Genomic DNA, 14,002 nt, shown 5'->3' on the forward strand with positions numbered 1-14,002 from the left:
AAACTAGTAAGTAACAATGGATGAGGAGAAGGCTGAGGCACTCTTGCCTTAGTCTTCTTTGCCTGCAGCCTTCTCTATACTGGCAAGATAAAGATTTCATGCTGGACCGTCTGGTGGATGAGGAATTGGTTGGATGGTTTCATCCAGAGGGTAGTCGACAGTTCAATGTCCAGGTGGAGACCAGTAAGTGGTGTCCCCCAGGGGTCTGTACTGGTCCCAGTACTGTTTAATATCTGCATCAATGGCATAAACAGTGGGATCAGGTGCACCCTCAGCAAGTTTGCAGATGACACGCAGCTAACTGGTGCAGTTGACATGCCTGAGGGACAAGGTGCCATCCAGAGTGACCTGGATCAGCTCAAGAGGAGGGCCTGTGTGAACCTCATGAGGTTCAGCAAGGCCAAGTGCAAGGTCCCGCACCTGGGTTGGAGCAATTCCCCTGGTACCAATAGAGGCTGGGGGACAAAGGGATTGAGAGCAGCCCGGCTGAGGATTTGGGGTGCTGGTGGATGAAAATCTGGACACGAGGCAGCAGTGTGCGCTCGCAGCCCAGAAAGGCAACCGTATCCTGGGCTGCATCAAAAGCAGCGTGGCTGGCGGGTCGAAGGGGGTGATTCTGCCCTGCTACTCTGCTCTGGTGAGCCCCACCTGGAGTGTGGCAGTCAGCTCTGGAGCCCTCAGTACAAGAAAGACATGGACCTGTTAGAGCGTGTCCAGAGGGCCCCCAAAATGATGAAGGGGCTGGAGCACCTCTCCTGTGAGGAATCGCTGAGAGCTGGAATTGTTCAGCCTGGAGAAGAGAAGGCTCTGGGGAGACCTTATTGCAGCCTATAAGAACTTACAGGGGGCCTAATAAGGAAGACGGGGACAAACTTCTCAGCAGGGCTTGTTGTGATAGGACAAGGGATAATGGCTTTAAATTCAACTAGGTTCAGACTAGATATAAGGAAGAAATTTTTTTATGATGACAGTAGTGAAACACTGGAACAGGTTGCCCAGAGAGGCAGTAGATGCCCCATCCCTGGAAACACTCAACATGAGGTTGGACGGGGCTCTGAGCAGCCTGATCTAGTTGAAGATGTCCCTGCTCATTGCAGGGGTGGGCGTTGGACTAGATGATCTTAAAAGGTCCCTTTCAGCCCAAACTTTTCTACAATTATCCATCCTAAACTTGTACCGAATTGGCTTCCAGGGATATGAGAAAGGTGTTTAATACCACAAATGGCATGGAAAAGCTAAACATGGGATAATTATTGGGTGCTGGTTCTTTCTTTCAAGGAAGAAAGACTGGACGTCAAATTAATGATAATGTGTTTTGGAGAGATTGTTGGGGTGGTTTTGCCTTTTCTTGTTGTTGTTTGGGTTTTTTGGTTTGCTTATGGCAAAGCCATCCCTTAGGGCTTATTTTGAGGGAGGTTTGTCATTCAGGTAAAGTTTGGAGTTACAGGAATATTAAAGTTAGTGAATTACTTATAAATCCGTTATTTTAAAGAGATTTTTGACATGAAGTCCTTAGAAAGTGTATTTTATCTGTAAAAGGATCATATATTTATAATTCCTCAGTAAAAAGTAGTGAAATAAGAAAAGAAATGGTTTATTTTAATACCAGTTAACTAACATTTGTATAACATCTTACCTAATATCGTCTTTGTTTTTTAAGTGTTTGTTTTATTATGAAGGTTGAGGCTGATAACCCTAAGGAAAGAGTAACTGAGGTACATGGTAGTACAAAACTGAAGAGATCTTCATCAGAGGAAAACATAAGTTGGTACAGCAAAGTATGAGAAAAATGCAGAGTTGGCCTGGTTTATATTTTGTTTTATTTCCTATACTGATGAATTCAAAAGGCTCTATACATATATTAGTGTACTTGAAAAAAATCAGTGCACTTGAAAAGTCAGCGCACTTGGCCGGTGATTGTATGCCTACTGGTTCCATGGCGTGACTCTTCTTTGGGTGTCCTTTTTTCCAGTCTCATCCCTCTGGGAAACAGACAGTTGATTTAACGTTACTCAAAGGATGAAATCAAGTCTTTTAGTCAGATGAACTCTTAAGATTTGAATAAGCCTTGGAAAGATGATAATCTACTTGATGTGAATGCTGATTTTATAACTTTTTCCTTTGCTTAGCATGTTTGCCATTTCCTCATGCTAATAATATGCAAAAGATGCACATACCACATTCCCTTTCACAGTGTCATTAATTAAAAGCTAGATAGTTGTCTTTTGTAATATTTAAATGTCCCTTGTATATAAAGATTACTATAGTCATGGAAAAATGCAGTGTTACCTTAGGTATCTGTTTGTAACAACATCCAGAATTTTAGAAAGGAATTCTTACTTGGGAGCATGCTAGCTTTGATTTTTCAATGAGTAACCTCCCTAGAGAATTAAAATAGGAAGAACTTCCATATGTGTCAATTCACATATAAGTGATGCATAATTTTTGAACATATGGAAATGATCTGATTACAAGTGTTACATGCAACTTCCAGAGTTCTGCCATCTCTTTCTACAGGTTTATCATTGATCTCCAAAATGAAATACTAAAAGCTTTCCAGGAAAAAGGAACGTTTTCACTACTGACTTGCTTAATCATATCTTTAAAACTTAAAATGAAAAAATGCATGAAACAGTGACCCAGAACTTGGGGGCCAAAAACTTTCCAGTCTGTATGTGTGAAGTTTTAGGAAAATTCTAGCTGAATGTCTTGGATGGAGGTGTCCTCATGGCTTTGTCTTTGCCTGCAGCCTGTGCCCTGTGCAGGACTGGAGTTTCTCTTTCAAAGAGTAGCATTTGGTTGATTCCTTAAGCTGTAGCTTGACCAGTTTAAAATTCAGCATCTTGCCTACTTAACACACGTGGTGGCTTCAAGTGTAACACAGACATAATCTTCCCCTGATTTTGTTAGATTGCTATATTAATATTTCATTTTGCTGTATCATCATCTCTTATGCCTTATGCTTGATAATAGGGAGGGTCTTTAATTTAGTCTCTTTTCCTTGCTGGTAGTTCATCAAGCTTTGATAATGCTGGGAGTTCTCTTCTGAAAATTCCTTATTTTACAGTATAACTTCAGTGTTTATATCACTAACAGATCTGTGGGAGTTTGTCTACTACATTTAGGTAACACAAGTGCTAATAATGTTAATGCAAATTGTATTAGATTCCTGCAAGGAAAAAAATAAGAACCATGATAAAATCTCCACAGGAATGTGATGTATGTTTCAGGAATGCTTTTCTCTAGTCTCAATGCTTTAGACTTAATTTTGTTTTGATCCTGAAAATAAATATCCCTCTCCGCAACACACCACTGCCCCAACCTTCCCATTCACTGGTACTAAATCTTTTTTCCAAGGTGCTTGTTCTTATTTTCATAGCTATTATGCCTTGTGCCTGGAGAACTCTTTTGATCCTATCATCAAAACAGCTTTTCTGAGGCTAGTGAAGCCTTTCTGTCTTTTCATCTGTTTAATAACAGAAGTAAATAAACCAAGATAGTTAGATTTTAAATAAAAATTGTCATTTACAAATATTCCATTTATTTTTTTATATACTTTTTCCTTTTCACACTTTGGTGACATAAAGAAAAAAAGGAAAATGATGATACAATATTAAAAGAAAAAAACAACAAAACCACCCCAAACCCAAAACAAAACACCAAGGAGACCCAACTCTCACACACACACATCACAAGTATAAAAGAAAAAAAGTAACTAAATTATTTCTGTTTTGAAGAACTTAAACACTGAAATAAAAAAATCAGGCCATTTATATTACTGAAGCAGTTCCCTTCCTTAGCCTGTAAAGTATTGGTTAGTAAACATTGTCTTGTTTCTGGTTCTTCATATACTGAAGTTTCCTTGCTCATTTCTTGCAATTTCTAGGATTATTTTTGGTTTTTCTTTTGTTGGTTTTGTTGTTGTTATTGTTGTATGTTTATTTGGTTAGTGGTTGGTTTGTTTGTGTTTTGGTTTTTGGTTTGGTTTGTTTTTTGTTAACCTGAAGAACTGGAGACAATTCCTCTTACCAATCAGGTTGATTTTGTTTTTTCTAATTTTCAGTACAGCTGACTTCTTGGGATTCTTGGTTCCTTCCAGGCCATCCCACCACCTTTTCAGGCAGCACTCCAAGAAGTCTCTTGCATGACTGTTTGATTCTCCTTTCGTTTTCTTTCTGGGCCCTCTTGTCAGGGGACGTTGCACTCTCTTACAGGGCTGTTCTTCCCTGTTAAAAGGACATGTTCTTTTGACTTAACATGAGTGCTGTTGTGGTATAACCTCCCAAGAGACGTGTTTCCTTAGAGCCTCTGCAAATAAGGTGTGTGAGGGGCAGGTACAGGGTGCCAGCTTCTTGGTACCTCAAATACAGACCTCCCTTTCATGGAACTTCTGGATGCCGCTGTGCTCTTTGATGTTGCAGCAGTGTCACTGCAGGCTGTGAGAAGAGAGAAGGCGATGTATAAAGTTGTCTCCTCTCTGGGAAGTTTTCCATGTAGTAACTCCTGCTGTGCCCGTTTTCCTTGGGCAAGTTACAGTGACAGAGGGAGCAGCTCAAAAGCAATGTAGTGCCTTACTGAGCAGCAATCTGAGCAGCTAAATTCTATAGAAATTACTTTAAATGGGACCATGGCCACTATCAACCGGTTTATCGCAATCTGGCCTACTGAACTCCTTCAAACCAACTGCTCAGTACCAAGGCTGAGACCCACGTGCCCTGCAGGCGGATAGCTACCTGGGATAAAGCACGGACCTGGACGACAGCTTCTCTTCTGTCTGTCCCCCTGCTCCGAAATCACTTCAGAAGAATCTCGTACTATAAAGCTCATTGTGCTCTCTTACTGAGAATAGGATCGGTCATTCCAAATTTCCAGATGTTGTTTTGGCAGTGTGTCAGCCATCCCCGGCTACCAGAATTCCTTGGGCTTCTTCCTGAAAGACTTCTGTCTCCAAAACAATGTTTTCCATGCTAATAGCCTGGACGATGGTCAAAGGTTTTCCTAGCAGAGCTGGCTGAAAAGAATGCAGAATATTTAAAAGTCCATCTGAAAACATTTGCTGCTTTGACATTCTCTGATGTGTGGATTGTTTTTTAACCAAATGGGAAGGCAATTTATAAAATTTTGGAGGGTGGAGTTTTGTTTGCTTATGCTGTGAATGAGTATGCGAAGCTTTGATCCCTCTGAATGGGAGGGAGCCTTTTCTGCAAAAAGGAACGCTGGCTCCCACCAGTCCTTTAAACATCATTTTCAGCCCTTCTTCTGGAAGACTGTCCTATCTTAAGTTATTTAATCTGGTGGTTCGTATTTTTTGTTGTTTGGTTTTGTGTTTCGGTGTTTTGATTTGGTTTTTTTCAAAGCAGTTGACTGGGAAGAAAATGAGAGGGGAAAAGTGCATGTTATTAATCTAATCATTTAATATTCCCCAACTCAAGTCATCAGTGATAACGAATGTGAGGCAAAGAATGGAGTAGATACAGGCGTGTCTGAAAAAGCTCATTGTGAAGACAGTAAAACTAAGAGTGGTAATTTCAGCTCATGAGACTTGGGAAATCAAGGTCCACAACTGTATTTCCATAATATATGCCATTTTCTCTGTGAATGATAGGAATCTTCAGGAAGTTTGATCTACCTCTTTATTCAGAGGTTATCTGCATGTTGAATATAGGGTGATTGAAGTGAAACCTAATATTCTTTATCTTTTAATAAGGTACTTAATAAGTTTTAATAACGCTTTCAGACTGTGTCTGTACTTTTTTGTTTATATATATTTTTTAAGATTTTTTTTTCCTTCTTTAGTAGTATGTAGGTGCTTATTTCTGTGTTTCATTCTTCTCACAATGGAAAAACATCTTCCAAAGCAATGTCTGTTAGGTAGGTTGAGGTACAAATTCTTTGACTCTTGACAGTGCTAGTTGTTCTTTTTCACTGATTGCTAGACATCATCTTTTATCCCCACCTGCCTCTCCCCCCATGCCCCAACAAGTATCTTCCTTTTATTGGGGTATCAAGGTGATATATTAGTACAGAATTCTGTAAGATTAAGAGATGTCTTAAAGGGAAGCTGGTGTCACAAATCCTTTGGGGTTTTTGATCCCATGTAATAGAAGAAATAATGCTTTTTTTTTTCCTTCTACATCTCTGAAGGCAAAGGGCATACAGTAAAGAAAACAATTAGATTCTTTTTTTGTATTTACAAATAACTTGAGAAGAAAATGTCGAAAGCAAAAGTATGGTAAATAAAACTTTGGTTTCTGTACTCTTACTTTTTTGTTGGTTTCGTTCATTATCCTTTACTGTTACGGTATGTACAATATATATTAAAAAAAAAAACCTTGAAATGCCTCTTTTAAAACTGTCACTATACTGTAGTATGTATGTGCACATAGAATTAAATTGCTTCACCTTATCTTGACATATTTAATGTTATTTGTGAAATGTGATATAATTAATACTGTTTTTTCAAGGGTTTATTTATCCCTTTATAGTAACACCCTGCTGTAATGAAATATTTTAAGAATCCTTTTCAGATGGTATAATAAAATATCTGTAAGATGCCTTACCTTACTTGTATTTGTTCTTGCAAGCTTCCCTTTGAGTAATACCTTACTGTGGAGTATATAACAACGTTACCTACCACTGATGAGGTTAAAGGAAGAGATATTAAAGCTCTGTCTGCTGAGAGGTGGCTCTTCCTTATTCATTGAAACACTGATCTGAGATGTAATGTCTGTTGGGCAATTAAGGAGACGTGCATGGTAGAGGAGAACCGAACTTCTTGCTTTTGAAGCAGAAAGGATAAGCAAACACATTAAGTGCTGATAATGCTTCTTACTAACGGGTGTTTTAATGTGGGGGTTGTCTTGGAATACTTAAAATATTTGAAATAGTTATTAACAAGTAGAGTTCTTCTTTTCATTTCTTTAACACATAATTACAGGATCTTCTCCTGAGTTCTTTTGTTCCTTTTGAATTCATGTGTGTTTGTAGTACGCTAAATTAATCTACAAGTTTTTTTACAAAAAAAAATCCGTGATTTGCAATTGAAAAATTTGCTATTCCATGAAGTTGCTCAGCTATGATATTTGCATATTTCTTTCTGTTCATTTTATCTTGCATTTTATTGAATCATTGCTGCATATCCCTATAATGTGCCCATTGTTCATGCAAGAACTCTGTTAAATGTAAACTTATGCAAACTCTCAAGTGTTCGGCTTTTAAACTGTTAAGTTTAAACTATTTATGTTAATCATAACGCACAGAATCTGGAAAGAAACTTGACTATTGTTTATCTGCGTTTTATGTCTTCCAGTTCTTCAGACTCTTCTCTTAAATAAGCAAATAAATATTACTTACATGGAGAGAACACTCTTTTTAGTATGGTCCAATCTCTAACGCTAACCACAGTATTTAATATAACTAGCCTCCCACGTTATTTAGCATCTCATGTAACTGGTTGCCCCTCCGCAAACTGAGGACAGCATCATCAAAAACCAAAAGAGAACCTGCAATTATTTTCATTTGGCTTAGATGTAACAATTCTGCATAGTCTTCCTTTCTCTTTAATTATTCCTTACATAAAACTGGGTATATATGGTTTCCTAATGAGAGAGCAGTCTTCTGATGAACGGGTGCAGGTACTGCTATTAGTGTTTCACCAATTTTGATTTTTCAGAGAGAACTGGCAGAGAAGCCTAATTTTGCAAGCCTGGCAAATACATTTTTTTTTTCTAACAATCTGGAGCAGCAGTTTTCTACAATTATACGTACAGCACTAGAGAAGTGTTGGTGTTGCACAGCACCACCGTCTTGCTTGCTTGGCCAGCAAACAGAGTTCAGATGGTTAAAATCAAACCTTCAGGCTGATAAGCTTTCTTGGCTGTTGAGTTAATTAAGCAAGATGAGTCTAAGATACGAATATGCTAATACTGGAACTTGTGTTCTAGCTTTCCATTTTCCTCTTGCTTATTCTTTCCCCTTATACATGGCTTCATTTGTTTATGGAGTTTTCCTTACTCTTCTTTGGTTTCAGGTGCGAGTGTCTCTCTGGTTTATGTGGTTTCCCCATGTGCGAGGCAGGCTCCATTCCCCAGATAGTCTCGCGTGGAGATGGAACACCTGGCAAGTGCTGTGATGTCTTTGAATGTGTAAATGGTATGTAAAGCTTTCTCTTAAACCTGGAGAGGAGGATTTTATCTGTCTGTGGGAGGGGCTGGGCATTTGGTTATTTTTACCATGTTGTCAAGTTCTAGGAGAAATAATTTTCTCGATATTAGCTCAGTAAGAAGGAGCTGGAAATTCAGCTGAAGGTACTTTAGTGGAAAACTGTGTCATTTGTAAGCTGTCATGTTCCTCTAACTTCCAAAGCACTTTTCCCTGTGACCCAGGGAATTAGAGTTCTAGCAAGACTCCCTCACTGCATGTTTTTCAGGTCCTCCTTTGCCAGTAGCAAACACTAGAAGTCCTTTTAGCAATGACAGTTTTGCTCACCACTGCAGCTGCGTGTTGCCGTACTGTAAGCAAAAGCATGCTGGTTAGATGTGGGGTTGGCTTTAAGAAACATTCACAAAGTAACATTTTAACACAAATATGTAGCCTTTGGAAATTGTAAGTCAGTGTAGGAATAGACTGATTCACGTTCTTTGTTTCGCGATGTAAATGTTTAGAAAATGTTTAAAAACCTTGAATTTGTTACACAAGTGACCGTATCTCAGAACTGCTCTATGTAATATATATAGAGATGCGTATATGCTAGATACGGTGACTTGGGAAGAGACTTTGATATTTAAGTATTGGTAGATAGAAGGTGAAAAACACCCTTGAAGGGCTGCGTGCTCAGGTAGTTTCTGAGCATAAGAAGTTACACATTGGTGAAGTATTTACTAATAAATTTATTCAGCAATATTTAATCATGTTTAGCTTTGCATGTGTCATATGTTTGAAACAGTTTTTATTTTGCATTCCTCATTGCAAATGCGCATAAACGGATATAGAGAGAGGGATACTGCCCCAGGAGTTTGTGTTATTTACACGTAATGATATTTTAAATACTGAATTACTGATTCAGAATAATATTTACTACATATAACAGGACATCACATATATATAAATTAACTACTTTTATTTGAGTAAGAGAACGTGCATCAGGAAGATTCTTTAGCTTTCAGATTCATTCACTATTTGGCATAAGATTGTAGATATGGTGGAATTAAATGCAATTTACCTAATTTTTATATCAATTTCTATCTAATATAAATATTATAGTTTTATATAATCTATAAATATTGCAGATTTTATTTATATACATGTATTTATAAATATATTTTATATTTTGCCTGTTTTTTAAAATACTACCTGTTATACTAAAGTAATACTCAACTTCCTTTGCTTCATATTCATGTCATTCTGTTTAAGTATCATTTCTGAATTTGATTTAACTCTGTGTCACACCTCAATGAGATGTTTGATTCAGGATTTGTCTTAGTACTTTGAGCAAGAAATGCAAAGCCGATTTCTGATATGATGTCTTTGCTCATGTGAAACGGTCTCAAGGTACAAACCACCTTGGTAACGTTCCTGTTTCTCTCCAGTCTGCAAGTTATTTGTGGGTACTGCTATCAAGATTGTTGCAGTATATATCATATCAGGTGTTAGATAGAGCTGTTTAAATTGCCCAGGGTTTTTTGTCCTTAGTCATTTTCATATCTTACTTCCAAGGAGGAGTTACATTCATTTTTCATTGTTAACAGTGAATTTGGACTGACTGTTGCCCTGTGCGTCATTGCCTTATTGCTCGCTGTAACTCACTCCAAAGATTAAACCTGCTTTTCGGTCAGGGTTTATTTTGCCTCTCAGGCAATTCCTAATCTTCACCTTCATAGCCTATGAAGACAGAGTAAGTTCAGGGGAAAAAAAATAGGCATTTTTGAAGGGAAGCTGATGCCACAGGGGGAAGCAAGAAAGGCCAGATTGGAGGAAGATGAAGGTTTGTAGGAAGAGATACTGTTTTGTCTTATGTCCTTAAAATGTCAGTATTGAAATATTACAGTCCAGTATGGAAATTATTTTTTTTAATAAGTTCCTCTTTAAAAAAAAAAAAAAAATGAGAGAACTGGTCAGAAGAGTTAAATACATGTGTTTTTTAACAAAGAGCATTTGTCATTATGCTACTTAATGTTACAATCAGGTTTCAAAAAATAATATTGTATGACATGACTTGGAAGTGCTTTGTGTATATTTAGAAGAGAGAAACTTCCAGACGCAATTATTAATGTTGCTTCATTTTGGAAAGAGGAAATACTTACAAGCCTGAAGATAATAAATAGTTTTATCAACAAGCTGGGAGAAGCTAGTCAGGAGGAGTTCCTGATGTTTGGATTGTGTGGCAGATCATTAGTAAAGAGGACAGCCTAGTCATAGAACTTGATCTGCACTAATTTATAATTTGGGGTTTTACAAGTGCATTTTTAGGGTGGTTAGGTGGTTCTTATCAGGGAAAAGCCATACCTCTGAAACCCCTAAATTCCCAGAAAACTAATTCTGATAACTTACTAGATAAATATCTAGTGCAATGACAAACTAGGTAAATACAGTGATAGACAGACAGATAGATAGATAGATTTATATTTATATAAAATCCCTACCATTACTTCCATCAGTTGAAAATGAAGAAGAGGGGGAATGTTGTTCATGAGACTGATAGTTGACTGTCCAGTACTAGTTTTTAAAAGGGTCTTGAAATACTAACAAGTGCAGAAGATACATAGTAGGTATCAGTGACAGATGGAGAAAATATCTTAAGTGATAGGCTTAGATCAATTTCTTCATTTCAAAAACTTGCCATCAAAGTAACAAGAGCCAAATCTTACAGATCTAGGACATTCTGTTCTCAGCAGTGAAGGTGGTTAGCTCTTGGCACAAACTGCCGGGAAGAAGCTGAATTCCTTATCTTCGGCCTTTCCAATTAGGACTGGATTCCTCTTTAAAGTGTGTTTTAATCGAATGCAAGTTAATGGGTTTATAGATGGTAAGTGGGGGAAATAATGTAATCAGTGTTACCAACGAGTTCCATTAGTTACTTCTGTGTTTGAAAACCTCTGAAAATAGGCAAGAGGGTGGAATAAAAATGTGCAGTCACATTAGTGTATTTTTGCCTTTATAGCATCTATTTAATGTTACAATTAAATAATTAGGGGGGGGAGGCGGTGAGGAAACAGTCAGAAACAACAGTGAACATTTGAGTTACCTTAAAATAAAGGCACCCATTATGAATATGTGTATGTCGACTGCAAAATATCTGGTTTGTGTGTTGTGGGGTAATAAAATTTGTCTTTAGGTAACCCTATCAATGTGCAGAGTGTTAAAGCAGTCCAGCTGTCTGCAGTATTTGTTGCAAGCACATGGTAATGTGACAAATGTATATTTGCATGTTCAGGGAGAGTACGGGGAGGCTGCCTTGACCATGTAGGAAGGAGATCTGCTCTTGTTGAAGAGCAGCACTGGCCAATGTTGATCAGGTAATTAAAGAATAAGAGGAGCAGAGTAAGGGCAGTTAAGGAGTCAACATGCATATAAATAAAATGTTAATAAGTTAAAAAGGAGGGGTAGCAATTGTTGGGACCACAGCTGGATGTGAAAGTAAACTCAAAGCTTTTACAATGGTTCACTGTGAGTGGGAGGGTTGGTCAATGGGTAGCAGAGACTGAGTTTTAAATAACATAAGGACAAAGTCTAACTGACTTCTTTTCATTCTTATCGGTTAATGAAAAATAAGATGCTAGATAGATTCTGTGGAACTGATGGTATGTCATATATAAAAAATATTGGATGCCAGATGGTACAGTTCTGTATGGTTTTAAAAGTTAATATTTACTTTGAAGTAGTAATGAGTTTTTTGCCAAAGTGAATCTTTTTGGTAAGCTGATGTCTTCAGTAATGTTCTGACTTAGATATTTCTAGATGCTTAAACTTGGACAAGGTTGCCAGTGCTTTGGACAGCAAGGTTAGATAGAATTAAATATTTTTCTCAAAGACTGGAAGAAAGGGTTAGACCTGTTATAACGCCAAACCGCAGCCTTGTGTTACAGGTTTGGGGATTCTTTTTTCCTGCAATTTGTAACTTATTTTATGCACTGAAGGCTTATCACAGATGTGCTGGCAATGAGTGATGGGTTGCGCCAGTACCTTTCCGTGGTGCTGAGGTTGTTTCGGCTGCCCGTGCCCTGGTGACATTCCTAGGGCTAAACTGATCGCATGTATTTTCTCCTGTGATAGACTGACAGAGACTACTGGGATTTAAACACATTCCTCTGTTATGAAGAACACGGCTTCCTTCCAAGAACTGCTTGGCAATTTTATCAAGAATATCTGTCGCTGTTCGGGGGTTTTAGAGTACAGGCACAGCCCTCAGTGGCCCCAGCTCCTCCTTTGGCTGTCCTGGTTTTTTGTGGCAGAGCTGTAACCTACTGCAGGATGTTAAAAAGTAGCACTGCTTAATTTCTGGAAGAAGGTATAGATGAAAGGGGGATAGCTCTGAGGAAGGCCACAGAAACAATCAAACACTGAAAAGCATGACCTGATGAAGAAGAACTAAAATTGAAAGAAATGTGTTTATTTTATCTGTGAAAGAGGATGGAGGCAGGGACATCCACAATGAGTCCTCTTAGCAACAGATTTGCACATTAGAGGAAGGTAAAAAACCAGGACAACGTAGAGCTTGAAGATGGGAAAAGTAGTGAAACTTTGGAAACTTGCTTTCTGTTTGTTTGCTCTTTCTGTCTAACCTGAGTTTACCCTTGCTGTGAGTTGAGTTTAGTTACATTAGTTAAAACTGTGGAATTGTTTAACAGGCAGGGTGCAATTTCTTCATTACTGGTGGCTTTAAAGAAAAGATTAAGCCAGGAATGTAACAGGTAGAGCTGATTCTGCTGGGGGGGGTCTTTCCCTGCTCTTTCCATGATGCAACCTCTACGCAGTATGGTGGCTTGGAAATAAGTCTTCTGTCTCTGTGGGGAACACCTTGCAGTCTTGTCTGCTGTGTGTGAAGAAGACACGTATATCCATGTACACAAGAGCTGTCTTCTGAACGTGCCTGTAGATTACTGGATTGGGATCTGCTGCTGAAGGGGACAGAAACTTTTAAGACTTGTTGAAATTTGGCACTATATGTAGATTGTGGCAGCTGGATATCAAAGTGCTTTCTAATGTGATGAAACAGACTTTCTCTGCTAGAAGCCTTACTATAAAAATCTGATTATTTCCATTTTGTTTTAAAGGTGTAATTGCTGAATTTTATTTTCCTCAGCATCCCAAGTATCTTTTAATATTTTTTAGACCACAGCCACCACAAAATAATGGTGGTTTTTTTCCTTTATAGCTGTGCAAGGATGTATAAATAATTGAGTAAAGACATGCATAAATAATGCATTGATTTACAAATAATAGTTACAGGTTTGTTTAAATGTTGAGCTCTTTGTTTCTGGATGACCTGTTCAGAAGATGCAGGAGCAAAGGACTTTCCGAATAGTCCTGCAATTGAGTTAGTAGGGAATACACTGCACTAAGCAGTACAAGAGTAAGAACTCAAATTATTTTTTCTACCTGGCTTGTTATTATATATTTGCAAGGAAACAAATGCATAGAGTGTGTTGTCCTTTAACATTGTTATGGGCTAATCCCAATTAAACTTACCCTTCTTTTTTTTAGAACTCCTTATCAGTTCAGCTTTTGAAAAACAAAGCTTTTCTGTATTTTGTTTATACAGACACAGGATTCAAGTTTATCAGTTTCCTTCCCTTTCATTTAAATGAAAGTTCACAGCGCTTGCCCCAGTTCCTTCCAAGAGAGTGGTACAAATACTGCTGCACACTGAAGGAACATGCAGAGTGCTGGAATCATGAACCTTTTAATCCTCTAAGCAACAGAAAACTATTTTGAATCTTGCTTCTGCTTTGGGAGGGCTGGAGTTTCTGATACTACAAAAGCAAATGTGCAAACTTACCTACAG

At 38.0% G+C, this 14,002-nt stretch overlaps 1 protein-coding gene across 2 annotated transcripts in view; it reads left to right on the plus strand.

Annotated features, from left to right (window-relative positions):
- CRIM1 (cysteine rich transmembrane BMP regulator 1) overlaps positions 1-14,002 on the plus strand; it is a 188,399-nt gene that overhangs the window by 107,461 nt on the left and 66,936 nt on the right. For both annotated transcript variants that reach the window (XM_040611859.1, XM_040611860.1), the window contains one exon: positions 8,030-8,151. In XM_040611859.1, the coding sequence (XP_040467793.1) occupies positions 8,030-8,151 (122 nt within the window). The remainder of the gene's footprint in view (positions 1-8,029; positions 8,152-14,002) is intronic.

The sequence above is a fragment of the Falco naumanni genome, chromosome 12, assembly GCF_017639655.2.
Source record: "Falco naumanni isolate bFalNau1 chromosome 12, bFalNau1.pat, whole genome shotgun sequence".
Lineage (NCBI taxonomy): Eukaryota > Metazoa > Chordata > Aves > Falconiformes > Falconidae > Falco > Falco naumanni.